This window comes from Erpetoichthys calabaricus, chromosome 17, assembly GCF_900747795.2.
Source record: "Erpetoichthys calabaricus chromosome 17, fErpCal1.3, whole genome shotgun sequence".
NCBI classification, from domain to species: Eukaryota; Metazoa; Chordata; class Cladistia; order Polypteriformes; family Polypteridae; genus Erpetoichthys; species Erpetoichthys calabaricus.
Window position 1 is genome coordinate 96,891,464 of NC_041410.2, and position 18,854 is coordinate 96,910,317.

The 18,854-nt window shown below is 49.7% G+C and overlaps 1 protein-coding gene across 2 annotated transcripts in view; it reads left to right on the forward strand.

Annotated features, from left to right (window-relative positions):
- The window catches only part of misp3 (MISP family member 3), a 31,864-nt gene that overhangs the window by 1,277 nt on the left and 11,733 nt on the right, over positions 1 to 18,854 (forward strand). Inside the window, exons 1-2 of one of the 2 annotated variants that reach the window (XM_051920398.1) lie at positions 1,147 to 1,275; positions 12,512 to 14,513. In XM_051920398.1, coding sequence (XP_051776358.1) covers positions 12,554 to 14,513 — 1,960 coding nt within the window. In that variant the 5' untranslated portion in view covers positions 1,147 to 1,275; positions 12,512 to 12,553. Of the gene's footprint in view, positions 1 to 1,146; positions 1,276 to 12,511; positions 14,514 to 18,854 lie in introns of those variants that run through there. The other variant, XM_028823109.2, reaches the window with a different exon arrangement.

The following is an 18,854-nucleotide window of genomic DNA, read 5'->3' on the forward strand; positions in this document are numbered from 1 at the left end:
CTTTTGTTCGTTCATTTTGTTCATTTTCCAGTAGGAAGCATCAGGAAGGTAAGAACTCACTGATTGCTCATAATGACTGCAGTTGTGAGTTTACGGCTCCCAGACCGGGTTCAGACCCCAAGGTCACTCAGCACATGGAGTCGGCTTGTACTGCCATGTCCTCCTGTGTCCTCCCACATTTCACGGACGTGCGGGTGACAGCTCTGACAAGTGACAAGTCTGAAAACCTGACTTACGTGGTGTGTGTGTGAGTGTGTGTGTCTGTGTGTTTGCATGTGTGCGTGTGTGTGTGTGTGTGACTGTGTGTATGTGTGTGTGTCTGTGAGTGTGTTTGTGTGTGTGAGAGTGTGTGTGTGTCTGTGAGTGTGTGTGACTGTGCATGTGTGTGTGTGACTGTGCGTGTGTGTGAGTGTGAGTATGTATGTGAGTGTGTGTGCGTGTGTCTGTGAATGTGTGTGAGTGTGTGACTCTGTGTGTGTGTGTGAGTGTGTGAGTGTATGTGTGTGTGTGTGTGTTTGCATGTGTGCATGTGTCTGTATGTGTGTGTGTGTGACTGTGCGTGTGTGTGTATGTGTGACTGTGCATGTGTGACTGTATGAGTGTGTGTGTGAGTGTGTGACTCTGTGTGTGTAAGTGAGTGTACGTGAGTGTGTATGTGAGTGTGTGTGGTTGTGAGTATGTGTGACTCTGTGTGTGTAAGTGAGTGTGCGTAAGTGTGGTTGTGAGTGTGTGTGACTCTGTGTATGTGTGACTGTGCGTGTGTGACTGTGTGAGTGTGTGTGAGTGTGTGGTTGTGAGTGTGTATGTGTGACTGTGCATGTGTGACTGTGTGAGTGTGTGTGAGTGTGTGACTCTATGTGAGTGTGTGTGTGAGTGTGTGGTTGTGAGTGCGTGCGTGTGTGTGACTCTGTGTGTGAGTGTGTGGGTGTGACTGTGCATGTGTGACTGTGTGACTCTGTGTGTGACTCTGTGTGTGTGTGTGTGTGTGTGAGTGTGCACGTCTGTGTGTCTCTCCTTCTTTTCTTTTCTTTCTAACCTCTAATTTGCTGCTCGCTCATTCCAGTTTCAGGGAGGGGCGGGCTCTATAGTGGGGTAGTGGGTGTGGCCGGCTGCTAAATCTGTTCTCACTGAGCCCTGATTGGCTGGCCCTATAAATGCTGGCCTGGCAGGCGTCGCCAGGCTCAGAGTCACTCAGCTCTGCTAAGGCAGCCACACAGCCAGTAAGCCTCCGGCACAAAAGCAGCAAGAAACTGGGCACCATTGGACATCACACTGGTGAGTGGGCACAGTGGTCTCACACTGGTGGGGGCCTGGGGCGGAGGGATTGAGATTTGCACACCAGATAAGAGAGGGGCACAGCGGGACGTTCACGACACAAGACAGGTCAGTTGGCACTTGTGGCAGGTGTGCAAACTGCTGAGAAGAATCCACAAGGAAAGAGACGGAGGAAGACGAGGATGTTTGGTCATCTAGCAGGTGGCGGACGGGTTAAGGCTACCCGCTTGTGTTCCCCTTACTATGTGTATGAGATAGAAAGCCTTTGAGGAGCCACAGAGGGGCACTGCGAGAGAGCTGTCGAGTATAAACCCGTCCTAATGGAGCGCTGAATTTGGTGGGATTTGTGTTTGTTATTTATGGCATTTTGGAGTCAGGCAGACATACAGGTGGGTATGGAGCTGACATGTGCAGCCCTGACAATTACTGTGACATATAGCGCCTTTACCTTACCTTACAGATGAGTTTAACAATTATCACTGGTAACCTTAGCACAGCAAATAGTTTGGGTGACATTTTGAGAGTTGACAGTCATGGCTTAAGTGACCTTTAGAGTCACATATGGAGGGTGTAGATGTGGGATATGAATGGGGCAGCCTTGGTTTAAGAGACTTTTGGGGTCCCAAAATGATGCTGTAAAGGGTTAAGAACAGGCAGGTAAGTGACGTCTGGAGTCACACATGGTGGCAGGGGTGGGATGTGACCCGGCAGGTCGGGTTTTAGGTGACGTTGGGCTTTGTTTTCAGTCTGTGCTTCACAGCTGAACTTGGACTAAGTGAGGTTTACAGTTAGAAATGGAGGAAGACGTGGGATAGGAATGGACGGCTGTGGGTTTGGTGACTGTCAGGGTCTCCCAGGGGGGCAGCGGTGGGATATTGCAGAGTGGCGTAGAATTGAGATGTAAATTAAGGGCTACAGTTTAAGCGACTCTTAGACTCCCATACGGGTGAAATGCTCCGATGTAAATCAGCTGGCTGTTTTTTAAGCGTTTTATTTCTGAATCACAAAAGGGGGCAGAAGTGGGATGTGTACTGGCAGCCTTTGGCACCTCAAGTTGTGCCATCTGTGTCACACTCTAACAAATGTCTAGTTCCCCATTTCTCTCAGGCTTCCTCTCTGCCCACCCACACCTTTTTCTTCTTCCTCCTCTCTTCCTACCCCTCCACTCCTCTCCTCACCAACAGAGTGGCGCCCCCTGGCAGAACTCCAGGGTAGTTCCTCCTCGAGCAGATCATTTTTGCTGAAAGGCCCATACAGACAATCAATTCATACCGGGCTTCAAGTGAGCCCAGGCCACGTCAACATGGCCACCACGCCCTTCCCCTCACATTTATAGCATGGCCACCCCCTCCGTACACAGAAGGCCATTTCAACTCAGGCAGGAGTCAACCCTGGGCAGGACGCACTCTCGCACACCCATGGCCACTCACTTCAGCTTAGTTCTCTTCAAATTGTGTTAAAAAATAACAGGCTGGACAAACACAGGCGGCCATTTGGTCCACGGCTCATCGGTTTGGTTGCCTAGCAGCTCAGTTGTCTCCCACGACCCAGCAGTTGAAGATACCACTGACTTCTTGTGTGAAGACGTGCCTCCTGGCGTCAGTCTAAAGTGCACTTCCCTTAGTCTCCACTAGGGGTGCTCAAGTGCAGGATTCACTCGTCCGTCGTGTTTTTCTGGATCAAATTTAAAACAAATAATGACTGTTATAAATACTTAAATAATGTCCTGTATGCGCCCGCTCTGTGCTTATGCCTGACCTCCTCTTAGGCTGGTGGCACATCTCGTGACTTCTCATCGGAGGGGTTGTCAAGCTTGATGACTGCCTTGCTGATCTTGTTGCCTGAGGATGTCAGATTACACGACTAGTGGCAGGACAAGTCAAATTACACGACTGTTTTACGACATCCGACTGCTGTTTCTTATTTCTAAAGTGTCACATGCTCACCCCCTTTTTGTGGAAACCGGTGCTGCGTGAAGAGTTAACAGGTACGGCGAATTCAGGCGCAAGGTCAGCTCTTCTTATTTTTGATTCATTCTGTTGTGGCCCATAAAACATGAGAGACGAGCTCCTCCTCTTCTTCGGCTTGTGAGCTTCAAAATGCCCGCATCCCTCATTCTGTGCACTGCACTCATTAGTCCTCGGCGCTCACACACAGAGCCCACCTGCACTAACCTGGACCCCCATTGGTCAGAATCCCTCCAAGGAATTGTCCTAAATGTCGCACTATAAAGACAATTTGTTTGACCTGGGAGTGGGACACGGGTTACCAGGCAGGCGTCCCCCGCAGAGCTCAGAGTAGGCTGGAAACGAACGGTGGCACAATATCATGGCACCACTTTGCCATAAATTGCTACCTCTTGATGGTGTTCTGTAGTCTGTGATCCCAAGGGTAATAATAATAATAATAATAATAATATTCAATATATATTTTCTATTTATATATATTGTGAAATAAAGAGCCTTGACACAAAACAGATGTTTGGGGCAGCCACCTGTGCACTTGACCTTGGCTGCAAAATAAGGCAAAGTATTCAGCACATCAAAGTAAAGAACGGAGGAGGTGGGGTGTCATGGGGAGGTCTGCAGAAGTGATGTCATCCTCGGGCCGGGACAGGAAGTGATGTCATCCTCGGGCCGGGACAGGAAGTGATGTCATCCTCAGGCCAGGAGAGGAAGTGATGTCTTCCTCGGGGCCGGGACAGGAAGTGATGTCGTTCTCGGGGCAGGGACAGGAAGTGATGTCGTCCTCGGGGCAGGGACAGGAAGTGATGTCGTCCTCGGGCCCGGAACAGGAAGTGACATCCTCAGAGCTGAGGCGGAAGTGATGTCTTCGTATTCAGATAGGATTTCCCGTGTCTGGTTAGCGGGGACAAAATAAGAGGGTTGAAGGCACCCTGCCACCCCCTGGCTGGGCATTCCCTTCTTTTGGTCGCAGTGGCTGGCTCCCATGCACATGTGTGTGACAATATATATATATATAAATAATAAGGTTAGACACTGCACTAAGCTGGTGTTCCCACTTGATGGCAGCAATATCAATTATCATACAGGGACGAGCAACGAGATGGAAATCCCGGGACAGGGTGGGATAACACAAAATGGCTGACTGGATGGTTGATCCACAGCCGTACTTTCAGAACAATCACCAACCCGCCAGTCACAAATTTGCTCTAATTGGTCACGGCTGAAGTGACGTTTCCTATTCCTTGGGTCCCTGGCATCTTCCACGCCGTGCTTCTTGCCATCACCCCGTCTTCTCTTCTGAACCGTCCCAAGCTTGTAAAGAGTAACAGGAATGTCCCAGAGGCTCATGGAACACAAAGCTCAGCGTAACTCTGTGGACAGTTCACTGTCAATCACTCATCCAGCCCCGCCTACTCTTCGAGGTAATTTGCTGGCAACCGCGGCACGGTTTGCATCCACAGCCTCTTTGGACTGCGCTCTTCACACTATCACATGACCTCATGTGGAGCAACAAGGAAACGTATAAAATTCTAGAAATGTCTGGATGCCCTACGCGGATCATCACTTACTGTAAAGCTGCCTCGTCCCCCACAGCCAAAACGTTACCGAGGGGTTCATTTCAGGCTGGCACCACGTGGCTTCTCAGTGTTGATGGAACGTCCAAGAGGTCTCATGGATTTTATTCCATCCCTATCAGATCGATATCTTCATACAACCTCACTGTTGTTCCCACATCTTTCACACTCTCTGACCGAGTGTCACCTCCTGGTGGCTCCTAGCGAGCTGGCACAGCTAACGTATTCCCCTAAGTCCTGCTGAAGTTAAGAGCAGTGCCCTAAATTAGGAAAACTAATAAGGGGCTTTCACTCCTTCTCCTAAGAATGGTTTTGTGCCAGTCATCCCTTCTTGGTGGCGAATGTCACACTACACAACTGCCATTCATGGGAGGGCACTGTGACCTCCACCGACTCGCTAAGATGACATAAATGAAGACTATGACAGCTACTTGCTAGTAAAATTGGCACAGTGTGGCAGGGCCTTTAGCTTTATTATCAGTTGTTGGCAGCTGCCATGATGTAAACCCCAGAGGGGGATGCCAGCCCACCATGGAGTTTGCTTTCACACCCGCACTGGGCCATTCCAGACAATTCACTTCAGGTCTTTGAAGGTGGAAGCACCAAAAGGACAACGAGAGGACATGCAGACTTCACCCCGAAGCCACATTTGTGGGCTGTGAGACAGGAGTGCCAGTCACATGGCCACCATGCTGTGCCTCTCTTGAAGTTTGTCCCAGAAAACATCAAACGCAGAGTAATGAAATTTTTAAGTGGATTAAATCGGAGCAGCAGCCACTTAATAACAGGAATTTAGAGAAGGAGAGGGGCGGCCGTTGATTAAAAAACAAAATCTGTGCAGGATCCAGAGGGGGGCTTACGGAATAATTAACACCTGACATAAATAAGGGGCCAGCCCCGGGGTTCAAGACCTGCGTGATCGGCCAACTGGAGAGGAGAGTGAGACTGGAGGACAAGTGAAGGGGTGGAGGCGGGCGGCTGGGACAGGACTGCTCTCGGCTCCGGTCACACGGGCCATTCGTCACATCATGAGGGCGAGTGGCAGGGGAACGGGAGGGGGGTGGCGGCCGCTGTGGGGGGAGGCTGTCTTATATAACAGGGGCTTCCTGTGATAGATGTACTTCTGGAATGTTAAGTGTGGCAGCGTGCGTGAGGGCTGGAGGGTGAGCTTGTTTATTTTATATAGCGCCTTTCCACAAACACTTGACTGGCTGAATGTAATCGCCTCCATGTTCCTCCGATGGGTGATACAAGTGAGGAGGACGAGGATGGCACATTTGACTTTTGGTCACGTCAAGTGTGTCTGCGTGATCAGCACTCGCACTTGAACGTGTGGACTTGGTGGACAGAGGTGGGAATTTTATATATAACGTGCCCACCTCAGTGGAATCCTTGCCATGTCCCCTGCAACGGCTCCCACCCATATGCACTCCAGCCACCTTTTCTCTGCCCCTTAGGTGGGCCGTACAACTCTTGTGACAGATCAGTCAATGTGATCATTCAACTCCACTCCGTGCGCTTTGCTTTATATAGTGCCATTCACTATGAACACCAGCCTCGTGGTCACCATGACGCTCCAGCTCTGGCCATTGCAGTCCTTGTACCATCCATCCAGTTTTTGGAATGGAAAGCACGTGTGACAACGATGGCAAAACACGTGGTGGGTCTTGGCAGCGGTGGGGCTGGTGACGCTGGAAGTGCAACAATCTGCCACTTAACGTGAGACAAGATGACAGAGATGACCGTTGGCCTTCAGGAAGGCCCATGGTGTCCACACCCCACTGCACAGCTTAGGCTCTGCGGCGGATATTTCTGGGTGTGCACCTGCCAGCTTACCTTACTTGGTCAATGAGCACCACCTCCATGGCCAAGAAGGCTCAGCAGGGGACGATTAGGGGGGCCGGGGTAAGCAATTTAGCCAGCACATCGGGGTTCACCCTACTCTTAACAAATGATGACTTCAGAGAGTCAGGACCTCACTTTTACATCTCATGTGACATTTTCATAGGACAGTGTCCCCGTCACTGCACCGGGGCATTGGGTTCAACACACAGACCCTCTGATGTAAAAAGGAAAATACTGTGAGATTTATTAGTATTGTACTCACCCCTCAAAAAATCCAGTGCCCCCCTGGTAAACGTGTCCAAAGAGTTTACAATGTTGGGAAGATAATGTTATGAACACACATCATCCCAAACACACTTCCAAAAATGCCCACTAGAGGGGGACATCAGCTTCAAACCCCGGCAAGTAATAGGAGCAAACACAGAGACTTTATAAATAAATACAAACTCACAAAAAAAAGGCGCTCTGCCCCAAGAGTGAAGCTCCAAAAAAGAGCACAAATGGCAGAAAGGAGTTCTCTGCAACACAAAAGGCAATCCAAAGCAAGGAATTCCCAAAATGGAGCCATAAGGTCAAAAATGCAAAGAATCCCAAAAGCACGGGACTATCCAAAGGAACACTCAGCAAACCCCCAAACACACCGGAAATGAACCGTCAGGAACTGTGGGAGATTTATAGACCAGAGGGCAGTTCCTGGTGATAATTGGCATGTGGCCCCGCCCCTTGAGGGCACCACCCACAAGATCCGTGGAACATCATTGGAACAGAAACACAGCCAATAGCAAATAAGCATAAATAAAATGAATGCACAGACAAGAAAGAAAATGAACAAAGCCCTTGATGAGATACAACATGGAGGGGACAGAAGGACAGAACTGGGGTGGGGGGGGCCTACCGGCTTCGGACCTGAAAATTAAAGCCCATAGACATTTAAGGTTTAGGGTTAGGCAGACATTATTACGACTTTATTACGTACAAAGGCTACCCGTGGTCCTATAGAGGGACGAAACGAGCCAAGAGATTCTTATCAGTATTTGAACTGCGATCTGAACTGGGACCCTCCACCCAGTGTGCCACTGAAAGGAGTTCTGAACTTTGGGACTGAGGTCTGAATCCTTTAATCAGTAAAGTCCAGTTGGGTCACACTGGACATCACCTGAACCCCAAAGAGGACCGTTCTGGGTCCTTTACCCGGTGAGCTCTTTTAACGTCCCAAGTCACCCATCTGAATGTCACGCTGGCCTTGAAGGTGAACCCTTTCTGCCATTCTGTGCTCCAGTACTTTTGATGGACAGGAGTGAGGGTGGTCTCCTCTCCACTCTGCTCCTCTCCTGGTTGGACAGACTAGGAACTTTGGGCAGTAACAGTTAGCTGCCCCTTCCTTTAACTGGCACATTGCCTGGGCACTGCCTGCCCCGTGGGCATGCATGTGTTTGAACGTCCTTGAACAGTGACGCCATGATGAGAAGAAAGTCGCGCAGACGCGGATCACCTCCGTTTCGACTTGCTTTATTTTTAGTAAACTCTTCCCAAACAGCTCATTTATAATTTATTATGTGCCATTGTGATCTGTTCCGCTGTCCTTTTCCATTTCAGTTATCGCTGTTGTCACATGAGGCTACTTAAGGAGGTGACGCTGCAGATAAAGCCAAACAAGTGTTAATGCGCCAAAATGGCACTTCTGGCAGGAAATCCAGAGGCTCGTAATCACTCAATCGGATAAAAAGACTATCTGCGACTTTCTGTCTGAGGGGATTCATATGGAGATCTGTGGACAGGGTCTCAGGACGGGGGGGGTTTGGGGTCTGAGGATTAGGCAAAGTGGGTGTCATTTTAATGTGTCTGAGCACTGGCTGAAAGTGGGGACCATCCTGGCAGCATTTGGTGCAAAGCAGGAACTAACACACCTCCACACTTATAGAGGGTCTGCCTTCCAGTTAACTCAGCACAGGCTTTGGGATAGGAGAAGGGAAGCAGACAAGACAGGATTAAGGACCCCCCCCCAACAGACCTCTGGGTGACTACATGGAACGAGCTCCCAAATGAATGCAATATTAACCATTCATGAACATTTTTACTACCATAGGTGAAGTTGTAAATGACTTTGTGTGGAATTATCACTGCCAGACCAGGGTTGGTGGCAGCGACCGAAGTGACCCTCATGCAGCTAGTGGAGTGGGCGTGGCTAAACATGGGTCGAGTTAAACGTTTAACACCGCCCATAATCCTCAAACGTCCGTACTGATGACGACATTTACGTCACGCGTGCACTAGCGGGCCTTTGCGGCAATGCGCACACGTTTGACATAAACGGGCCATTACCGGGCTTCACTCTGAGCCGGCGGCAGCCACTAAGACTTCGCAGGGCTAACGGGCTCTGCAGACGACGCTGTACTCACATTGAAGAAGTTATTCACTGTATTGCTGATTAGTTTCAAGGTGGCGCCGGACGTTTTTAAATGAAACATGTATATCACCAGGACCCCTTAAACTATACACTATACTTCTAAATTTGTTATATCTATGTTTGTATATTTGTCAATATGTGCGTTTTAGTTTTGTTTTTTAATTGAGATTTTTCACTCAGAAAGTGTCAGCCAGTGTAGGTGCTGCTGCTGAAAAGTTCCAGTAGGTGGCAGCAACTCACCGTTTTTTGTACATTTACATCAATCCGTAGGACATTGAAACCCGTCAGTACGGGCAAGATGTGGAGGTCTGCGGGCCGTTTGTACGAATTAAGGAAATTCAGGCACTAGGGGGTCTCAGAATGATAATCGTGTATGCACTCCAGTACTCGAAAGAAAAGGCAACACTCAGTTAAAGGCGCGCCCCTGAGTTTGTGAATCCGTTCATACGTCTATCATATACATAAAGCAATAAGGAACAAAAATATTTTGTGATGCATGTAATTCCTTATACTCACATGTTGCTGCTGTTTATTTATTATTTTTTTATTTACTTGTGTATCTATGTATTTATATTTTTGGTTTTCTTCTGAAATATCCCTCCATAAGGTATCGGTCATACGTAAAATAATAATTATATAAGGAATACAGAAGCGGCGTTTTTCTAGAGTGCCTTTTCATAAAGCCCATCCCTCCATCCCTTCCTTTCCAAACCCGCTTATCCCGAGCAGGGTCCCGAGCATAACAACCCGCAAACCCGTTTGGTTCACGATTGGCCGGGGTCTGTTCCTCGTGGAACCAACCTCGGATGGCGTGCGAATCTATGCCAGAGCACACTGACGGATGTGCCCACGGTCAGGTTCGTAATGCCCACATAACCACATCTGAGGATGTGACAGAAACACCCGAGGACCGAAAGGAAAGCCTGAGCAGACACGCGGTGAACGTGCAAACTCCATGGCCGCCGGGCTCGGACCTGTCAGCTACAGCAGAGCCAACCACTGCGGCACCGAGCCGCTCGGTGTCCTTTTTTGTTTTACTGTCCACTAGCAGGACCACTTAATGCGTGTAGGAAATGCTGCTTAACTGGAGAACACACGCTCTCTGTGAGATTTATATAGCGCCCTTCATGTTGTTTTACGATTGAAGGTCATTTGTTACTCGGATTTCTAACACGCCAAATGGCTCGTGCAGTTGCTTTAAAGCGAGAAGGCGACCCCTCTTTCTTAGTATAAGCGCATGAGTCCTTTTATGTCTTGTCTCAAGTTACAGTCCCGGTCAGTAAACGTTCATGTTAATTACGACTCCTCTCGCTCTGTGACCCTGGATAACTCCCTTCAAAATCTCCAACTGTCCATCTTCCAGTCCTCGTATCCCAAAAGCAGAGTCACCGGCAGACGGAGCGCAGACGGGGAACATCGAGCGCAAAGCAGGAGCTCCGCGACTCTGACCGGGGCGGGTCGCCAGTCCATGGCATAGTGTCACGTGCTCAGTCCAGGACTGCTCTCCACCTATCAGAGGAAGAAACCGGAAAACCGGCTGAGAGTATAACACGGGGCTCCGGGATGTCCGCACGAACGTGTTGGAGTTTTCATCATTAGTCCTCACCTGTATGATTTCAGATTAGTCATCAAGTTAGTCTTCACCGACGCCGAGAGACTATAAAGTTGCTTATCATATCCACCATCCATTTTCCTAATTTGCTTATCCAGTGCAGGGTCATCAGGCAGATGGAGCAATAATAGTGGCAAGGCAAGAACAATAACCCGGACGGGACGAACGCACACGTACACACACACATACACACACGCTCTCTCTCTCTCTCTCACACACACACATGAGCTCACTCCGATCCAAGCTGGACTTCACGCGATAGGCACGACAGTCTGTGACAAGCAGCTTCTCCCCGCGCATGTGCGCCTCTCGGTCTGAAGCGCTTTTACTTCGCGCCGTGTCTTCTGAAGAGCTCAGGTGGGTGTGACATCTACACGGTGATGCCTCTGTGGGACCACTGGCCTGTGATGACCTCTGACCGTCTTTGAAATGCCCAGCACCCGACGCGCTTTTCTTCCAACATAATCCACTTTACTACAGCCGTCCGTTCATTTCTCTGAGCTGTTCCTGTTTCTTCGGTGACTTTCTCCCCTCCGTGCGCCCTTACGACCCCGAATCAGAGGGGCAATCAGGCGTGTTCTTCTCGTCACTTTCACGCCAGCGCAGCTCGGGGCACTCAAGCGCTTTCATTGTTGAGAGAAGATTTTAAGTTCTGTAGATGATTGTCTAACCTGCATAACGACAGGTTTACTTGTGCTCTTGGGGCACGACCGGGATGGGCAAAGACGGGGGGCGGCAGCGGTTGGTGTTGGAGGACAGTTGGGCGAGAAGGTGGGAGTAGCAACACGGGTCAGAGAGGAAATCGGAGTACGACGTGGGCGAAGAAACTGGGAGGAAACGAAGAGCAGGTGAGAGGCTACTGGAAACCATTATGATGTACTGAACAGAGGTGGGCACAACAGGAGACAGTCAGCTGTAAGAATCTGAAATAAGACAGGGAGGCAACAGACGTGAGCCACCTGGGGAAACAGCAAAGGCCGACTTGGTAACAACGAAAAGCTGGTCAGCAAAGAAAGCGCAAAAGAAGCAAACATCCAGGACACGGGGGCCTGAGATGGCCGGATCGATGTGATGTGGACCACCGGACAGAGTGTGGACCCGCAGTGAAAAAAAAACAAGGTGATCTACTGAAAGGGAGAACAATGGACAGACTAGGACCCTTTGGTGGTTGGCAAAGCGGGTCTACAGGACCGAAGGTGCTGTAACATGAAAATAAAAGACCGAAAACAGAAAGAAAGAAAGAAAGAAAGAAAGATTAATGATGGAAAAGTAAAATAAAGACTAAAGAAGAAAAGAGCTTAAGGAAAATATCATGAGGTCACATCATTATCTATCTATCTATCATATAGCGCCTTTTACATCTATCTATCTATCATATAGCGCCTTTTACATCTATCTATCTATCTATCTATCATATAGTGCCTTTTACATCTATCTATCTATCATATAGCACCTTTTACATCTATCTATCCATCATATAGTGCCTTTTACATCTATCTATCTATCATATAGTGCCTTTTACATCTATCTATCTATCTGTCTATCATATAGCGCCTTTTACATCTATCATATAGCGCCTTTTTCATCTATCTATCTATCCCATGATGACACTCTTTCCTCTCTTCACTCTTCTGTGCTCTTTCAGTTCTCCTTTAGTTGCTTTTTAAGGTGGACGCTCTCCTCGTGAGTTCAGATGGACTGCTGTTGTGTTAAAGTCGACATCGTCCCCGGGTGTTTATTTATTAATGTATATACCCTCCCCCCTCCCCCCCCCGTGGACCCCGTTCCCCGCGTATGGTGACGCTCTCTCTCTGTCCTTTTCTCGTTTTAGGCTGAGACTCAACAGTATTAACGGCGAACCTCGGAGGACACGATGGCCACGGAAAGCACCGCCACATTTGACTCAGCTGGTCATGAACAGCTGAAGGACGGGCCTTCAATCCATGAGCATGTTGACCCCTGCCGTGAAGCCCACCTAGACGACCACCAGCAGACACCCCCCTTTATTTCCAGCGTAGAGCACGCGGAGCCGAGCAGGGAGCCTCATCTTCAATGTGCAGCCTTAGAGTGTGATAGCCAGGCGTGGCCACCAGAGGGAGACATTACTCCACCGACCGTCGCAGAAGACGTCGTTTCTGGAGTTCAGCCGGAGGAGCTCCCAGAAGAGAAAGGGGATACGGGGGCCACCCAAATTCTACATTCTGATCCAGAAGTCGGGATTAATTTGACCCTTTCAGAAAATCAACAAGAAAATGAAGATAAACTCAAGAAGAAGGAGGAGGAGATGAATGAGGAAAATGAGCAGGTGAAAGGCCCCACTGGGTCCCCAGTTTCAGAGGTGGGGGCTGAGCCAACAGAGAAGGCACCGAGCGACCTGGTAGACAGTAACCCCCTGGACTTCCGGTTGGCCAGACAGCAGTGGGCTGAGCTGGAGACTGGTGCCTGTAAGCCCCCTCAGCTTCAGGAGGACAACAGAAGCTGCAGCGGGAAAGAAAAGCCCTGCAGTGGAGAGAAGGCAGTGGCAGAGGTGCCCTCCACATGGCAGAGCCACAGGGATGACGCTGGAGGGAGGGAGCTGGCACTCGACGAGCAGGACTCACAGGAGCAGGGCTCCAGGCCGCCTACCCTAGCAACTGTTGCTCCAGAAGCAGCCAATGGGAAGGCTGAGGAGGTGCTGGCTGGAGATGGGGAGGAGCCAGCAGGCAGTGAGCTGACAGGTGGGGAGAGTCAGCCGGAGACGGAGGAAGGCAGCAGCACACCGGGCTGCTGGCCACCTGGAGACGACACTGGAAGCAGCGCACCCACCGGCCCAATGGAGACGGAGATCGCAGATAACATGAGCGACAGCGGTGTCTCGGCTGACTTCTCCCCGGGCAGCACCCTGGAGCTGAGCTCGGGCCCGGATGGTCCTCCACCTTGTGAGACGCCTATTGAGAAGGAGATCCGCCTGGCCATGGAGAGGGAAGAGAGCCTGAGGAAAGCCAGGGGCATCTCCAAGCCCACTGTGTCTGAGGAGTACGTGGAGATCCCGCTCATGAAGCCCATCCTGGCGCAGCCCCTGCCTGTTGCCCTTGGCAAGGGCAAAGAAAGGCAGTTTGCTGGCAAGCAGATGCAGAAGGAGATCTTGATGGACACCAAGCGGGAGGAAGACCTGGTCCAAATGGGGAAGGTGCCTGGCGAGTACGACCGGGGCGGAAACCAGGAGCTACATGAGAAGAAAATCCTTTTTGAGCAGTTTCAGGAAAAATGTCCGGAAAACCCAGAGACCCCTCTATCCAGGAAGCCATCATCTCCATCTTCTATGGATGTCATGGAGGCAGATGGAGCAATGCAGAGCTGCCCAAACCCACAGGACGTGCCAGGGAGTGCCACCATCCCTGTTCCTGCTTGTCCAGCACCAAAGGGTCCTTCTTTGTCAGAGGGGATTAGCGGCAACGTCATCATCCTGGAGAATTCCATAGCACTCCATCCCATTGTGGATGCACCTGCCTTGAATGCCATTTATGGCCTGCCAGCCTCCAGCTCATCGCATGCCTGCCAGGGGTCAACCTTCCCAGAAGAGTCGGTCACCATCCTGGATTCGCGGAGCCTCTTATCCAAGCATAACGGATCAGAGAAGGTGCAGCTGGAGGATGGCATCCCGAAGGAGAATCCCTTCTTCAAACTGCGGTCCTCCAAGGCGTCCCAGCCGGTGGTGGAACAGGACATCCGGGAGGCCCAGGAGCGGGAGATGGAGTTGCGGAGGCAGAGGTACAGCCTGTACGGGTCCGAGGGGCCTCAGGAGGGCACTGGAGGTGGTGAGGAGGAGCCGCCCAGCGCCCCCACGCCAGCAGGTCAGTGTGTGTACCAGAGGGTGGCCTAACAGGGAGTAATGTGGGATGGCATGATAGGTGGGGGCACCAGGGTCCTAAGTGCCCTGCAGGTGGCACTGTAAACCTTAGCTTTAAAACAGGGGTGGGGTGGGGGATCTGGTATGTGCCAGTCTTTCAGAAATAGAAGACCAATGGGAGGTCCAAGAATGAGGCCGAACTTGGAAGAAAGAACCAATGCCCTGAGTATGTTGTGTGTGTGCGTGAAAGTCGATGAGGTCAGGGTGGCACACACACCACTTGGTCATTACTCACATGCCAGCCTGTGTTCTAGTTTTGAAGTTGCTCCTGGCACAATGATGACGTGGGTGTCACCAAGTGCTCTGCCAGCTTAGTGCTGCCTCTCTTTACACCTCAGAGTTATTCTGCCAGTTTAACAGAAGACTGAACACTGGGCGCCATGCTGGGCATCTATGCTGTTAAGTTCACTCTGCCTACCATACTGGATCAGGTCAGGTCCTTAAGAGCTTCAGCAGCATGCCACCTGATACGATTTGACCAGGGTGTCACCCACTGTGGGGCTGGTTGGTGCTGGCTCTTTTTTCACTTCATTGTTATTGTGCCAGTTGAATAGAAGCATGAGCAGCAGGCACCATGCTGGGCACCTAGGCTGTTAAGTTCAATGCCACATACCCCACTTTACCTATTGGATCTGCTCAGATCCTTAAGAGCTTCGGCAGCAGATCGTCATGCCAGCCTGCCACTCGATATGATTTGATAATTATAGGCGACGGCGGCTCAGACCCACGGGAGCGGGCAGACCCAGCGTAGCGTTGCTGCCTTTTGTTGCGTGACTATGGAACGCTTTTCCTGAAAGGTGAGCCATTGTGCCCTTTTCCGCTTGATTTCTTTTTCTGATTCTTAGCACTGGATTGCGGAGGACCTGCCAGCACAGACAGCTTGCAAAGAGCCCGGCTCCGCAGCGGGCATCCGTCTGTTTATTTGAAGAAGGCGCGGCCCCTCAGTTGCCGCTGACGACATCCCTCTTTTTCACTTTCATTTGGCTGGGTGCCACACAAAGATGCCTTCATTTCACCTGGCACTGGGAGGTCAAATTGAAAACCGTAGGTGTCTTGATACTGAAAGTGTTGGCACAAGAGCTGGCAAATCAGGACTAGAACAGAAACATGTAGAGGGTACAAATAACATCAAGAGAGACCCCATATAGCATTATGAAGACCCCCAGATACCAACAATAGCATGAAATAAACAGCAGAGCAGACCCTCCTGTCCTTCTCGTACTAAACCTCTGGATAACCCAGATAGCAAAAATATGGGAATCCAGGAAAACGCGGATCTCCGAGTAGCTGAGGTACCCGCCGTTTGTGTGTTTTCTAAATGGTGACCCTTCTGTCACGGCGGGCCGTCCCCTTTGTCATCTGCACTCCCTCTTTTTCAGTGTCTCAGCTCTCATAACGTGACGGTTTGTTCTTCTTGAGTCTGATTGGATTCCATCATTGCTGGGATGAACCCCGACGGCTGCGTCTTCGTTTTACAGGGGGTTTCACCCCACCTTTATAAACTGGATGGCTTCTTGAAGTGCCACCTCTTGTGTTGTCCCCTCCATTGTGTTGATAGAACTCCCTCAGCTCTCCAGGTTAGCTGGGAAACACGCACAAAAATTTCATGGACCTCCGGCCGCCTGTTTTGGCTTAATGTGTGCTGTGTGTGGTGTTCACCCACCATTGTGACCCCTCAGGGGAAATTCTCAGAACTCCATGAAGCCGAAATCTTAAGACAAGAATAGGAATACAAAAGTTCCAGAGCCGTTTCTGGACGATGTTGGGTCGTTCCTCCGTCACTCCGCTGCGCCATCATTCCCGTTACGTTTCTGCAGTGTTGGCTTTGCACCATCTCACCCCTCATATTACAACTGCGTTTCTCGATGGAACTTTTTGAAAGGCCGTAAAGTCGAGGTTTGACGTCGAATCAGCATTAACATGGCCGCTGTAGAGCGATGTGTTTTTGACCCCCCCAACTGCAGCCACCTTTCCCGATGAATTCTTTGGCTTTGAATTTGAAAGCACCTTAGCTTTATTACCCAAGTAGAACTTCATGAAGGTCGACTCAGGTGTTTCATTTTAAGGTTGATCCCCTCATTCCAATCCCCCCCACGATGACTTTTCTGAAACAGCACGTAACTTTATATCTTCATTTGGACCCACGGCAACCTTCTTGCAAAATTTTGTGAAAATCGGTTCAACCATTTTTTTTTTTGTGTGTGATTGGCAAAGACCAACAGAGACGATACGATCAGAGGGTTGAAATGAAGTCCTGAGTGTGCAAAATGGATGAATAACATCAAAGAAACCCAAAGGCTCAAGTGATAGAAAGAGGATGGTACGACCATTTGGAAATTCAACATGGCTGAACACAACCCACAACAAGACCAGAGATGTAATCTGGCGAGACGCCGACGTACTCATTCGGATTTGCACCTGCAGTCTTAGACGAGAATCTGCTTGGAAAAGTTTGTTCCGCTGATGATGACCTCCTCCCATCAGCCCCAGTGCACTCCCGCTGCCTGATGGGAATTGTAGTCCCCACATTGACGCTCGTTTTTGGGTCGCAAGATACGACATCACAGCACGTGCAAAACTTTGTAAAAATCACTTCAGCCGTTTTTGCACAATTGGTGAACAAACAGACAAACAGAGACGATGCGATCAGAGGGTCAACATGACGACCTCAGTGTTAAAAAAAATGGATAAATCACACCAAACGAAGGCGAAAAATTCAAAAGACGGACAGACTTCTATTTCTGTAGAACACTAGCCGAAGTACTTGGAGTGGCTCGAGTATGAATAGACGGGTAAAACCGAAATTTTGGAAAGTCGACAGGGCGAAACGCAGCCCACGATGAGACCAAAGGGCAAAAACTCGAATCACGCGAGACAACAACATTGTTATCCAAATCAGCTGATCCTTTGGTAGAAACACTTGTGCCTGCTGACGACGAAGTCTTCTCATCAGCCCCAGCAGCATGATGGGAATTGTAGTCCCGGTCTTTTGGCAGGTTTTCGGGTTTCACCGCCCCCCTCCCCCAATGCGACACATAGCCAGAATTTTAAGTTTGGCCAACGGCAACCCACTTGCGGAATTCTGTGAAAATCGGTTCACCTTTCTTGTGAATAATTGGCAAAGAGACAAACAGGCAGACGAACAAACAAACAGAGACGATGAAATGTAACATGAAATGAAGTTGAATGGTTCAAATGACAGACAGACAGACAGACAGAGAGACAGAGGGCATTACGGCTTTATTTAAATAGACGACGAGTCAAAGTATCTGGCATTTCCCATTTGGCGAGGAAGCAAACAGAAAAACAGACAGCGACAACGCAATCTAAGCATTAAAATGAAGTCCTTACTGTGCAAAACTGACAAATAACATCAGACAACGTATTCATATGACAGACAGACAGACAGACAGACAGATGAACAGACAGACACACTGCCGGACAGACAGAGAGACAGAGGGTTTTATTTACGATTTTATTTACCGAGATCACCCCAAATACCATTGCGAACACTCAAAATGCCACCACGAGCTTACGAATGAAACTTAACGTAACCTAAACACTCCAAAATGACCCCAGGATCCACAAGGAAGACCCCAGCTACTGAATCAGTAAAGCAAAGCAAGCCCCCCACATGTCAAAATTGCTCCAATTGAATCGAGACTTGTTCAGTTGTTTCCAAGAGTAATAATGTCGTCCCCACAAAGGTATTGGAAACTGGGCAGTTTAACTCAGGTGGTATGACCAGTAGGGGACCAGGCAGGACCCCAAACCCCAGACACAAGCACAGCGACACAAGTCCCGGGTTCAATTGCTATAATAAATGACCTTAACAAAGGCTTCTTTTGATGTAATAACCACACACAATCTCAGTTCTTCTCCTTTTCTCTTTCTTTTCATCCTCCTCTTCCTCCTCCACTCCTCCCAGATGAAATTTGACCTTATTCCACCCAACCCCAACTCGCCTGGGTGAGGGAGGGCATTGCCCACAGGAAGTACTTCTGGGTCAGGTAGAAGCCCCACAAAAGCAGGGATCCCAGATCCCTGCAGCACCTCCAGCTGGCACCCACTGAACCCAATAGAGCGGCACTACAGTTCCCAGCATGCCCTGCCTCGGTACCAAAGCCCAGGGATGCTGCCAGTTGACCAGTTGTCTCCCCCTGTCCTTCTATTATACAGTATTGGGTAAAGATCCTTACTCCATCCCAGCCGGGACACCAACACATTTTCTGCCAACTCCCTGGAAAAGACAGGAATTGTTCTGTCCTTTCTTCATTCTGGCCGA